Source organism: Oncorhynchus gorbuscha, linkage group LG13 (genome assembly GCF_021184085.1).
Source record: "Oncorhynchus gorbuscha isolate QuinsamMale2020 ecotype Even-year linkage group LG13, OgorEven_v1.0, whole genome shotgun sequence".
Lineage (NCBI taxonomy): Eukaryota > Metazoa > Chordata > Actinopteri > Salmoniformes > Salmonidae > Oncorhynchus > Oncorhynchus gorbuscha.
In genome coordinates this window covers 46,600,210-46,614,178 of record NC_060185.1, presented here as the reverse complement: position 1 = coordinate 46,614,178, position 13,969 = coordinate 46,600,210, and the positions used below count along the sequence as shown (strand labels likewise).

Here is a 13,969-nt window from a genome sequence, read left to right as displayed (position 1 = left end):
AGACGATTGAGTGTAACAAACAAAAAGCTAGGCTTTACCTTGGCATGTACATAGCATTACATGTACATCAGAAACATTCATCCAATTGGTGAGTGAGCAGTGGGTCTCATTTGTGGGATGAGTCTGTTGCGTTGCGTGTCAGCCATGGCCTCCAGGGGGCAGTGCAGCAGCGAGAGGCGGACGGTTCAGTCTCCGGGGGCCAGAGACCCGTGGTAGGCCACCAAGCATGGCCGACTGAACGAAACGTCTCTCGGAGGAAGCGGAGTGATGTGTGGGTCTCTGCAGGGACCTGTGCGTGTAGCAAGGCTATGGCTGCATATCGTACTGGCTATGGGCCAGAACCAGCACCAGGTTCGACCTTAGGCCCAGCAACAACATCCATCAACCAGACCGCTCTCCGTCAGGGGCCGTGTTGGTTAGGCACCATGCATGTGGCAAGCAGTGGAATGGCTGGTGGCTATCTCTTGGTTGAACTCTCATTCTGATACACTTCTGATCAGAGGCTAAACAGAGATCTGAAGTTTCAATAAAATGCTAGAAGAGCATATGTTAAAGCAAATGGCTATTTTCAAATAGGATGCTAGAACATATGTCAACCCAGAATTCTATTTTCAATAGGTTACAAGAGCATATGTCAACTCGGGTCGTAAGCTCCAATAGGAATGTCTGAACATACAGTATGTCAGACCAGTGCTAAAGCTCCAATAGGATGAGCATATGTCGACCGAGACCTAAGGCACCAATCAGATGCTGGAACATATGTTAATGCCAGTGACGTGCAACCAATTGAACATTTCGTAGGTAAAGTCAGTTGTTTTGTTAGCTTAACATGCTCATAAGATCATGCCTGGTTGTTTTGTCAGAATCCCCCCCCCCAGTCAGGAACCTGGATGCCCACCTGTTAGAGCTCTTCCTCATGGTCTCGATGTCCAGCTTGCGGAAGAGGAAGCCCTCGTGGTGGGCTGTGTGGCTGGGAGGCTGGGGGACCGAAGGACTCACGCCCTGAGCCACCCCTGGCTCCGGCGCCGAGCGCGACCGCCGGGTGGTGGCCTCTCCTGCAGATGGGTCCTTGGGCCGGGGTCTCCGCCGGGGCTTAGGACGATCCCTCGCTCGCGGCCGGTCTGGACGTCCGGAAGACTTCTCTGGCACGCCGTTCGGCACTTTTGACACCTCCCCTCGTGCCTGAGGGGAGAAGAGAGAAGGCAGAGCTTAGACTATAAATACAATATATAGCCGTTAAACACTCATTAACAGTATTTATGTATAGATAACTGTGGAATAAAGACGGCATAGCTGGTGAACAGAAGACTCACCGTTGCTGCCTCTCTCTCTTTTAGCTGCTCCACTATATCAAACAAGGTCTGGCCACCTGACTTTTTCTCCCTGTAATCAGCCAAGACAAAAAGTGATACACCTTTCTGCAAACAGCACTTAATGAGACTAAGGCGCAATGTAGTACTCACGTAGAACGTCTGTCTGACTGCTCCTTGGCTGTGTCGTGTTCACTGGACTCCTGTCTTTCCGTCCGGTGGCGGTCTTTCCTCCGGCCCTCGTGTCCGTGGCCCTCCTGCTCGCTGGACGTCTGCCTTTCCAGCTTCCTCTCTTTGCGCTCGGCCCGTTCCCGCCACACCTCCTGGGGCAGCTCATCCCGCCGCGCCTGGATCATCAGCGCCTCACTAGAGTGCTGGCGCTCCAGCCTGGCTTCCCTGTGACTGTCCCTACTGTCCCTACTGTCTCTGTCCCTGTCTCTCTGCTGGGGCTCCGACCGGCTGCTCCCCGCCCGGTGGTCTCTGCTGCTGGGCTCGCTGTTCAGCCTCTCCCTGCCCATCCCCTCCCTCCCCATCTCCTGGAGCACCACCTCGGCCATCACCGGCATCACGGGCGCTGGCTCCATTAACAAAATATCTCTCTCCCTCTCTCTCTGCTCCCTCTCTCGCACCTCCTTCTCTCTCGCCTTCTCCAGCCTACAGGCCACCAGCATGGGCGTCACCATGTCGTCCATGTGTTTGATCTTAGGCTGCCGGAGGTACTGCGAGGCTTTCACCTCCACTGCGGCGGCTGCCCCAGTCACCAAGCTTGCAGCTATCCCTTTGGCCTCGACCGCGGGGGTGACCAATCCTGCTGCCAACCCTCTGGCTTCAGAGGTGGCAGTCCCAAATCCTGCTGCCACCCCTCGGACCTCCATGGCGGCGGTGGTCCCTAAATTTGTTGCCTCCACAGCGGCTGTTCCCAGCCTGGCTGCCACCCCGACTACATCCCCAGCCACTCCCCCCATCACGGGGATGGCCCGGGCCTCCAGACTGCTGCGGTAGCCACTGGAGCCGTTCATGATGGGGGTGTAGTTGGCAACGGTGGAGCCCAGGCGGCGGGCCACGGAAGAGGGCGATGGTTCCTGGGGGGGCCTTTCGGCTCTGGGCTCGGCCTGCTCGTAAAGGATCCGTCTCATCAGGGGGGAGCCCTGGCTCCGGGCAGGGGACGTCTCCTGGGGGTCCAGGAACACCTTACGACCCAGCAGGGGGGTGGGAGGGAGCTTACTCTGCTCCGCTTTCATCTTCTCCACCTGGAACCAAATCGAGGTTAACTAAACATCAGCACTTCATTGTAGAATCTCCTCTACAACCAAATTAAGCATAACGTAAACACGAAGCCATTTGACAAGTCACTTCAAACAATCTGTGCTCTACAACCTCTTGTATGCAACCAGATGAAAGATGGCATCAGCTAAGGGGAGTGTTAGTAGGCTAGGGATAGTGACGGACCGTGGTGAGGCGTCGTAGCGAGCTGAAGCGCTCCTCCCAGGTGGCGGCGGCCTTGCGGAAGGCCTCGTGGCGGCGGATGAGCTGCTCCACCTCGTCCACGCTGGCGCCCAACTCCTTGCTGTTGATGAAGGGCTCCTGGGCTGTGAGCCAGGCCTCGGCCACCACCGCTTCCTGGGCAAACTGGTGCACCTCCAGCACTGAGGCAGAGGAGAAAGAGGAACTCAGTGTCTGAGAACAATTGGAATCAAATTGTAGCTTACTGTGGTTCAAACTCTATTATGGAATGCCTTGGGATAATATCATTTAGAGACTTGAGGTGCCAGGTACTAGAGTAGTTCCATTCAGGTAAAGTCAGAGGGACTCACTGTGCTGCAGGACCTCCCAGTGTTTGTCCCATTTCTCAGACAGCTCGTACTGCTTGGCCACCACCGTATCCAGCTTCTCCTTGATCTAAAAAGACATAGCATTTCCATTGAGTTTAATCTAAACTACAGTACCATCCTCCATGTTCTATGGCAGAACCCTGTCAACAGTGCTGTTACCTCCTCAGCAGCAGGGTTGCGCGCGCCAGCAGCGTCTTGCCCATCTCGATGCACTGCAGCACACTCTTGCTGCGCGCCTCCACCTCGCTCTTCAAGCTCTGGTGGTAGTTCATCAGTACCTCCACTGAGGACACATCCCTGAAAGGACCAGAGAGTCCAGAGCCCGTTATATCGCTGGAGGGAATGCTGACAGTGAAGGAGAAGAGCACAGTGTTACCCACCATGGAAGACAAGGGCCAGAAAATAACACTATATTAAAACTCGCTCACAGTGCATTGCTTTGACATTTTTCATTATCATTTTTTGCTCTCTGTGTTTTCTGTGCATCTCTCTCTCTCTCTGCATCTCTCTCTCTCTCTGCATCTCTCTCTCTCTCTGCATCTCTCTCTCTCTCTGCATCTCTTGGTGCAGCTCTCCATATTTGGCATTTCCGTAACATAAATGAGTTCCGTTTTGTGTTATATTATGATAAGGTACTAAAATCAAAACAGGTCCCTGAACTTGCAGCTCAATCCCATCTGGTAGACGGACAGAGGGATGACACAGAGCAGTATGAGATACAAACTGTAAATATAGATATTTCATTGAATGTTTAACGAATGCCCCATTCACATAAAAAAAAAATCTTCCAGTAAAGAGATACACAACTTCCTTTTGGATTCTAGCTGAAGTACATTATGCATCTTTCAGCCTCTCCTAGGTGTTGAACTAAGGTTGCTAGGCCTATAGTATTTTCAACAAAAGGGTCAACTTTTTTCACCCTTCTTTTTTTTCTCTTGCTCACCTCACTTTAATAGAAAGTGTATGCCTCAACCATAAATATACAATTGTGACCCCAATTGTATACCTTGGATTGTCCCCTGTGCCGATCTGAGAGATGATGCTGTCCATCCACATGATCTGGTCTCGCACCACCCCGAAGAACCGCAGCTTGTCTGTTGCCGTGGTGATCTGCACTCGGCACTCCTCGCAGGAAGTCAAGAGCTCCTTCCAGCAATGCATCACTTCCTGTTCCCGGCCGGCGATGGCCTCAGCCTTCTGCCCGGCGTAGATTGTCCGGAGCTGACCCGCACTCTCCTGGAGCTGCCTCACCTGGACACAGACAGACGGGTGATAATTACATAGGAATGCCTAAAACACTGCAAAGATTACTGTAGTAATGTGACGAGAAATGTAATGTGACGTGTTACCATATTGACTGCTTGTTTTGTTCAGTCTTCCTTTTTTAGCCTTATGTGCACGTAAAATAAAGTGACAGTGGGCGGGGCCTCACCTGAGTGACGAGCAGCTGGATGTCGTGCTCGAAGCTCTGCATGAGCCTCTGCAGGGTGCTGGTGTTGGCGGTGCCACCCTGGCGCGCCCGCACCTCGGGCAACCTCCGCTGCTTATCGTCGATTTGGGCCAAGACCTGCAGCACAATGCGATAACGGCCCATCAGAGACACATCAAAACACGACACAGACCTGTATCCCTTGGCACTTCTTGTGGTAGAAACGCTACCTCACGGCAGTCGGTGAAGAACTTGTGGAGCTGGTGCGAGGCGGCCAGCATCTGTGCCCGGGTCTCCATGAGCTCCAGGAGGTCGGCCCAGGCCTCGTTCACGCCGTCCTTCCACTCGGCGATGGTGGCGGCGTCGGCGTGGCCGTAGTCGATCAGCTCGTCCACCATCTGGTTAACCGCCGTCACACGCTCCTGACCCAGACTGCCCGTCTCCGACGCAAACTCTGTGAACTTCTCCTGCAGGATCTGAAGGGAGGAGAAGGAGAGAGGAGGAGAGGAATGAAGGGATGATCAATATCTGTTTGGCCAAGCTAAGCAATGTTGCTAAAACGGTAATGGGCTACTTAGAGAAACTAAATCCATTGAAATACATGCTACTTCCTTACTAAGCAAGAATACGGTGATACGGTGTACTGTATACCATTCTTTGAGCCATATTAACTCCATTGCCAACAGTCTTTAGACACACGCTATAACAATAGAGGCCATACAGCAGAGGCTTTTATCCAAAGCGACTTACAGTCATGCAGGAATTCATTTTCTACGTATGGGTGGTCCCAGGAATCGAACCCACAATCCTGGCGTTGCAAGCGCCAATGCTCTACAAACCGAGCTACAGAGGACTAAGAGGATTATCAGATTGTTGAATGTTTTGTCCATTCAGGTCCCACTGACCGTGACGTGTTCAAAGTCCTGTCCCAGTTCTGGCGAGCTGGCCACCACCTCCCTCTCGGCGATCCACTGCTCCAGCTCGTCCACCTCGCGGTTGAGCTGGTAGAGCCAGTACTGCTGCTCCAGACGAGACTTTCTCTCCTCCACCAGGTCCTTCAGAGACACGTACAGCCGGTCCATCTGACACTGACGCTTACTGATCTGCTCACTGAGACACACACACCAGAGACAGGGTTAGAGACGAATAGTAAACACAGGGTAAAATTGAGGGGTAATGTGTGGGAGCTGAGATCCTGCAGTGAAACTAATTTGGACATGTAAAACCATGAGCTGCTGTTGAGTTTCCAGAAGGAGTAAATGTGAGGAGGATAAGACTTACAAAGCAAACTGAACAACATGAGAACGACATGGACAACCCGTAAAAAAACAATACCCTACTAGTGCAGAGATGCAGGTCTAGCATCGACTAACAGCTAAGAGCTAAGATGATAGCGCCGTTAGCATCGACGCCAGAGACAGAGAAGTATTACGGACCCAGTGCTGACCCTGATGTCACCATGATTCACTCTGCTGCCATAACAGAGCAACAGGAGTCTATGACTGGCCTACTTTACTGTGCTGTACTACCTTCTCTACAGGGGTTATGTCATTCAAGCAGTCTGCCATTTACTACCGGGTTACTCCTCAGCACCCAGTAGACATAGAGTGTAGAGGCCCTGGGTCCTCTTCAATCAAGTCACAAAATGAGATCCTTAGTTATCGTATATGGGATTTCCTTTGAGCTTTTAAGGCAGTATTTTAAATGTGCATTTCATGGCACACTCACTTTACAGCTACTATAACCAACGTTCGATCCCACAAAAGTCTTGGTGTGTTGTAGCGTGGTGAAAGGTTTGTGGGGCACCAACACTGACCTGTCTGGATGTCCCATCTCCAGTAGCTGCCTGCACTGCTGGGAGAGAAGGCCTATCGTCTCAGCGTAGTCCTCTATCGTCTGCTCCAGTACCAGGTGCTTCTTCAGTAGCTGCAGGGTGCTGGGCTCATCCTGAAGGGGAGGCCACAACACTCTTGACAGTCCATTCTCACAAACTTCAAAATGCTAACAATTCAAGGGGAGTGTTCATCACAGGAGGTTGGAGGCACCTTAATTGGGGAGGACGGGTTCGTGGTAATGACTGGAGCGGAATCGGTGGAATGGTATCAAATACATGGTTTCCAGGTGTTTGATGTCATTCCATTTGCTCCTTTCCGGCCGTTATTTTGAGCCGTCCTCCCCTCAGCAGCCTCCACTGGTGTTCATGTACAGTTGCTGATGTCTGGAGGGACACAATGACATTGTACTACACCTATGCACATACAACTTTTCCCTCTTCCAAAAAGCCAATCATCTTACTGTAAAAAGGTAACTGGGCAGATTAAGTACATCAGCGCCTGGTGATTTTTTTTATTTAAAAAATATATATTTGACCTTTTATTTAACTAGGCAAGTCAGTTAAGAACAAATTCTTATTTTCAATGACAGCCTAGGAACAGTGAGTTAACTGCCTGTTCAGGGGCAGAATGACAGATTTGTACCTTGTCAGCTCAGGGGTTTGAACTTGCAACCTTCCGGTTACTAGTCCAACGCTCTAACCACTAGGCTACCCTGCCGCCCCTTTAGCTTCTTCGCCTGCCTACCTTTCCCTTTTCCTCGTTCATCATGTGCAGCTCCTGTTCGCTGAGCCAGGCCTCCACCTCGGCCGTGTCAAAGTAGTACTGCTGGGCCTGGTACATGGCATCCAGCACCAGCTGTCTTCTCTCTGTCTCGGCCCACAGCAGACCCCACAGCCCATTGAGCTGCTCCAGGCCCGCCCGCACACAGTCAGCCTCGGGGCTGCGGATGGAGGCGATGACATTAGCTCTTTCCAGGACGTCCTCCACCCTCGCCCGATGGCCCTGTAGCTCCCTCTGCAGAGTCTGGGGGGGGGGGGGGGAACAGAAAGACGATGTCCAGATAGATAGACATATACTGTAAAGATGTGGTTATCCTCAGCTAGCTGCCACACACCTGGTTCTTCTTCATGAGCTGCTGCACAGCCTGCAGGCTGGAGCCGTGCTCCTGAGACGTGGCGGCAGGCAGCCGCTCCTGCACCCACAGCTGCAAACACATCACAGGTTAAACTAGCAAAGAAGCACCTGCAAACTCTGGTAACTGTTCTAGGTTTATCACCAGCATGATATTGCATCAGTTTAGAGTTACATGCATCTTTCTTCAAGATAAATCTTCAACAACAAAAAAAGGGGGGGTTAGTCGCAGACTTAAGCAACACTTCAACCCTTGTCGATGACACTTGTAAGACACACTTTTAGAAGCAAATGTATGCGTGAAGTGGTCTGAGTAGACTGGGGGAGGTGTGCGGGTGTTCTCTAAGTGTCTGTAAGTGTGCGTGGTGTGTGTGGGTATAATCGGAGGACGATCAGGACGGCCACTCACTATCTCGTCCTCCAGGTCCCGGCCCACTTGGTGAACCTCCTTGGAGGCCAGAAGGATGCGACGGCGCTCCTTGAGCGGCTCGATGAGGCGGACGATGCGCGTCTCCACGGCGGACTGGCACTCGCTGACCGTGTCCATGACCTGGCCCTGCTGGGGGACGGAGGCCGCCGCCACCTGCAGCTCCCCCACCTCCTTATACCACTCCTCCATCTGACACTCCATCGTCTGGAGAGAGGGAGCGAGGGGATGCGAGAGGGAGTCAGAGAGGAGGTGGAATGGAAGCAAAGGGGAATGGAATTGAAGCGGTGGAGGAGGGGCGAGTGAAGGAAGGAGGGAGAAAGGAGAGGAAATAAAGAGCGGGAGGGAGGAAGTCCATGGGACAGCGAGACGCCTGGTGAGTATTGAGGGGATACGTTGGTTCATCTATCGAGCCCCTCTCACCAAAGTATCCGGACAACAACCAACTCAGGAGTCAGCCACTGATGGATTTCCTAGGTGTACATGATCAGTTGCTCTACTGGTCAGTCTGTCGTAACAATTCATGAGAAGTGTTTGGATGATAGTAGTTAGATCTACCGCAATTGACTACAAGGCAATTACTTCTCCAGAGCTGTCAGGTAATTCTGAGGGGGGTGGTGATTCTCACCAAGGCAGTGACACTCATTTTGGGACACAAGCATCAGGTTGAGATCACCAGGGAGGTGAAGTAGTGTCACTGAGGCTAACTACTTCGAAAAGTGGGCCAGATGCAAAGAGTTGTTGCATGGGTGCCATGGTAAAGTGAATTAGAGTAGGAGGCAGAATGAGGCCGATCAATCCCTTACGAATTCACATGACGATTTGACTTTGGAAATTCTTAGGAATTGGGAGGAAAAGAGCCTTCGGGATGGCTGCCACGGGAATAAGCACACTTTCTATTGGCTTACGCAAATGTTATACCATTGAATCACAAATAAAACAAAACATGGGAACATTAGTTCTAATTTTGACAGAAATGGTCCTTGAATTAATAGACAGGACCATTTCTTAGTCTCACACAGACACACAGACACACACAGTGGAGTGGAGATTTTCTTACATTTCCATATGAAGCCAAATGTTAGAGTTTCCGGGGTGAGACAGTGATTCTGCTCACACCATAGATCACAGGGTGAACAGCGGGACAGGATGAGACAGTGATTCTGCTCACACCATAGATCACAGGGTGAACAGCGGGACAGGATGAGACAGTGATTCTGCTCACACCATAGATCACAGGGTGAACAGCGGGACAGGATGAGACAGTGATTCTGCTCACACCATAGATCACAGGGTGAACAGCGGGACAGGATGAGACAGTGATTCTGCTCACACCATAGATCACAGGGTGAACAGCGGGACAGGGTGAGACAGTGATTCTGCTCACACCATAGATCACAGGGTGAACAGCGGGACAGGATGAGACAGTGATTCTGCTCACACCATAGATCACAGGGTGAACAGCGGGACAGGATGAGACAGTGATTCTGCTCACACCATAGATCACAGGGTGAACAGCAGGACAGGATGAGTGAGTGGTAGTGGCTGGAAGGAAGCAGAAAGAAAAAGACAAAAATACTAGCATTAGAGTATAAAGAGGGATAAAATAAAGAAATTAAGAGAGAAAAAGGAAAGGACAGGAAAGGAAAGGAAGAAAGAAAGGAAGGAAGTAAGGAAAGGAACGAATTAAAGGAAAATAAAGGAAAGATTAGAGTACCCATGAGAGAAATGAACTGAAGTGAAAAGGTTACTGTACCCCTGGATGGAGGTTGAGTGGTGGAGCATACTGTACACAAAGCACAATTACAGGCTGAAAGGGAACTGTAAGCAGCCCTTAGGGGCAGCATGCTGTTGGAGAGGAGAATGAGAGACGCATGATGAACTGATAAGATGTATGGACCCAGTAGTAGTGACAGAACAGAGGTAGAGCTTCCTGGACAGGAAAAAAACCTGAACCACCTCTTACTGTATAGGTTGTTCACACAGAACAACCCTAGGTTTTTGTATATAGAGATACACTGCGATATTCAACTTTAACCTACATTTTCATTATGTATGACAATAGCTTCACCATACCCAAAAATATTCCCAACTGATCACAAAACCAAAAACTGTAACAGTAGTTGGACCATATATTGAAGAGGAAGAGACCTGGAGCTTCTTGAGCTGCTTGTTGACGCTGGTCAGGTCCTGACCCTGGTCCACGTAGCCCAGTTGTCCCTCCAACTGGTGCAGCTGATGGTCCAGGCTGGTGTAGCTCTGTACCAGCAGGTCAGCCTGGTTGGCTTCAAACAGCTGGCGGGCCTTGGCCTGGGTGGTGCTCTCCAGGTCCTGCCAACACTCGTGGATCTCCCCCAGCTTCCTCCGCACCACCGGGCCCAGCTCGGGCTTCTCCTGGATCAACTGCTGGCCCTCCTGGAGGATGGAAGAGGGGAGCAGGTGGAGGATAGGAAGAAGAGGTTGAGAGAGATGTAGGATGGCGGTTGAAGGTTAGGGTAATGGAGAGGGAGGACGAGGAGATGGAACAGAGAGAAAGGGAGATGGGGGGGGGGGGTTAGAGTTATTAGACATTGATGAGTGGAGGTTATAATAACATGAAAAATAAAGTCTCATTTATATCACTTATGGAACATTGGTGTCATAAACAATCTACTGTCGTAAATGTAGGATTGTATCCATTGAAATCATTCTATAAATAGTTCCATCATAGGCAGAAACAATTTGTGACTACCACATTGGCAGTTTACCATATGGGAGCATACATTTAAGCATTTTGTTACACCTGCTGATGTAAATTTGATTGATACGGAGTTGGCTATGGTTTTTCTAGATCTTTAATCTGGTAGGTAAATAAAAAGGTTTCTAAGCAATCACGTAAAATGACAAAGAAAATGCCTTCCATTGTTAGCTTGTAAGCTTGAGCTGTGACTCAGTGGTACACCTTTATGGAGGCTACAGCCTGGGCTCCAGACCAGCTGCTCCTGACACTGGCCTATCAGTGCACACCAAATTGGGTTAGGAGGGCTTGCTTGGCCCTGGCAGCCCAGAAAACCACTTCACCTTTAGAGGTCTGAGCTCACAGATAAAACGCACTTCTCTTATCATCATTTCACTTCCTGATTGAATCATCTGGTATGGATCTCTCCTTTGTCGGTCTTCATCGGTTTGGAGGTTTCAGGTTTGACTAATTTCTTGTTGATTTCATTCATGACACACTCAGGTCTTTTCAGAATAGACCCAGATTTAAAAGCTCTCTGCATAGTCACGATTCTTTCCAGTAAGCCTAGCTTAATCGCATAACAACCGCAACCCCAGAGACTGAGCCAGCGAATGAGAGGAGAGCACACAGAGTTGCTGCCTGCCGTGACACACCATCACAGACCCAGAGAGGCAGATAGACATACACTTGCTCTCTCTCCTGTGCGCCTGAGTGCACGCAAGTGTTCCGAGCAACGGGGGTTGTAAACTACGCAATCATCTCACTTAATTTTTGCCGCGATGGAGACATTAGCCAGTGACGACCGGAGAGGAGATTTAACTTACCCATGATCTAACATCCCCCCCATTGTAATTCACTCTCTGTCAGAGGTGGGTTGTGTGTGGGGGGGCTAGATCTCAGTGAGTCAGCACAGCAGAGCTCACAGATATTACACTCAAGGACATAAAACAAGGATGGCCTGCCTGAACTCACCATTTCCCCAAGGCACCATAAAGAGCCTATAGGGCCGCCCCCACAAAAAAAAAATGTATTTGCATTTCAAGCCACTATAATGTAATTTGCTGATTGGAGATAAGTGTGCATTTCATGTGGAAGGATTGAAATGCTAGTTAGTTAGATCCCTTTGTGATCAGTTAAAAACAGTCCCGTTCCCCTGAAACGCAGTACTTGCTTCTGCTTAAGGCTCCGAACAACAAAGCATAGAAATATCTCTATTGTATATACTCCAGTTGGGAGGACATTTGCTTTGCTGCTGCTCTTAACAGCTGCACCATCAGTGGAGTATCCTCTTCCCTCTGATCCAGCACAGTCTTCTCGTGATCTGCCCACACAAAGGATGTCCTCATTTGGAGAAGCACACCCCAGCTGCACTGTGAAGGGACACACTCCCAACAGGGCCAAAATATCTCAGCATGCATATGTTACTTTCCTGATCACCGGATGAGAGGTGCAGCAAGGGTATTCTACCCAACTCGTAGACTTTGTCAGTACAAATGTTCAAAACAAGTTCATCAGTAGCCAAAAGGACCAGGAAAACTTGAATTACCATAATGACCACACAAATAACAGATGGCAAGGAAAAACAGAATCGTCACTATGTGATCATGTATGCAATATCAAACATCTGTTATTGAATTATAATTGCATCAAGTGTGGCCATTGCGTTTGGCTGGTTGTGTCCACGGAAGCTATTGTGTCAATATTACTCCATGTGTGAAGGCCTGAAGGCATAAATCTGCTTGGGAGGACCAGACACAGTCACATGATTATGCTGAGGGTACCATGGCCATACGTGCCAGCAGGCATCAAGAGAAGTCAACATATATCAATGAGTGTATTGAAGGAAATATCAAGCCTTGTGAAGATTGTCCTTTGTCGCTTGATCTAAGGCCATGCCTTATAATGAAGCCAGACATTGTTTATGAAATGGTTTATGGGAAGCACATTTATTAATATGGGGTGGCAGGGTAGCCTAGTGGTTAGAACGTTGGGCTAATAACCGGCAGGTTGCAAGTTCAAATCCCCGAGCTGACTGTTGTTCTGTGCCTGAACAGGCAGTTAACCCACTGTTCCTAGGCCGTCATTGAAAATAAGAATTTGTTCTTAACTGACTTGCCTAATTAAATAAAGGTTTTTAAAAAAAAACACCAATTAATAGACTATTTATGTGTGGATAGTGATGTCCTTTTGATGGGTGATCACCTGGAGAAGTAAAGAAACACGTGAGAGATTCTGGTCGCTCGCCGACAATTGGTTCAGGGCGCAAACCTGTTGTCATGCGTCGCCCAGGCCAGTAAATAACTCTTTGGGCTCTATTTTCTTCTGGTATTAAAGGCGTCACTAGTGTCAAACGCAAGCTCTTTGGCAATTCTGTGTCTTCTGGCCTAAGTGTGAACACATTGCCTTGTGCTCATGGAGCGAGAGATGTGATTTATAATATCATCCTCGTCCATGGGCTAATGGTGAGAAAGTTCACGGCTTGAATGAAATTTTGTCTGCTATTTCTGGAGAAGTGCAAATATGATCTGTAAAAAGGTTTCCTGATGTTCATAAAACATTACATTTGCGAGCAGTATAACGTTGAGTGGACGTAACCCCTTTCTATTTCTAATGGATCTTTATCCAGCTCCTGTGAAAAGTCTGGATGTGCGTAAAATCCTCCATAGTCTAAGTTGGCTTGTGCGTATTACACGCCCACAGGGAGAAACTGTATTTACAGATAGCCTATTTAAAACAAGTTGTTGTTTCGTTTTATTCGCATTCGATCTTTTCAGGCCAGACTGCAATTTACAGTAGGCCTAGGCCCTATATCAGTGCAAACACTATAGCCTATAAAAAAAAATATTTACAAAAATTCAGTGAGAAGTAGGCATGGGTCTGAAGCCGAAAAATAAATTCAATTCACAATGTGTCCTGCTCTACCAAGGTTTTCCAATACACAACTTTGACCTACAAGAGTAGTTACATTGCTTTCAGCAAGTATTCGTACACCTGGACATAGTCCACATTTTGTTGTGTTACAGCCTGAATTCAAAACGGATTAAATAGATTTATCTCTCACCCCTCTACATACAATAGCCCATTATGACAAAGTGAAAAATTGTTACTTTTTGGGGAGAAATATCTCATTTACATAAGTATTCACACCCCTGAGTCAAAACATATTAGAATCCCCTTTGGCAATGATAACAGATGTTTTTTTGTTGTAAATCTTTGCACACCTGGATTGTTCAATATTTGCCCATTATTCTTAAAAAAAAATCAAACTCAGTCAAGTTGGTTGTTG

At 48.9% G+C, this 13,969-nt stretch overlaps 1 protein-coding gene across 1 annotated transcript in view; it reads right to left on the bottom strand.

Moving 5' to 3' along the window:
• LOC123993024 (spectrin beta chain, non-erythrocytic 4-like) overlaps window positions 1-13,969 on the bottom strand; it is a 66,916-nt gene that overhangs the window by 4,694 nt on the left and 48,253 nt on the right. Inside the window, 16 exon segments of the mRNA XM_046294758.1 lie at window positions 899-1,182; window positions 1,314-1,383; window positions 1,464-2,560; window positions 2,760-2,956; window positions 3,125-3,209; window positions 3,302-3,321; window positions 3,324-3,439; window positions 4,149-4,393; window positions 4,575-4,709; window positions 4,802-5,047; window positions 5,477-5,681; window positions 6,388-6,518; window positions 7,151-7,429; window positions 7,521-7,610; window positions 7,947-8,171; window positions 10,116-10,379. Coding sequence (XP_046150714.1) covers window positions 899-1,182; window positions 1,314-1,383; window positions 1,464-2,560; window positions 2,760-2,956; window positions 3,125-3,209; window positions 3,302-3,321; window positions 3,324-3,439; window positions 4,149-4,393; window positions 4,575-4,709; window positions 4,802-5,047; window positions 5,477-5,681; window positions 6,388-6,518; window positions 7,151-7,429; window positions 7,521-7,610; window positions 7,947-8,171; window positions 10,116-10,379 — 3,689 coding nt within the window.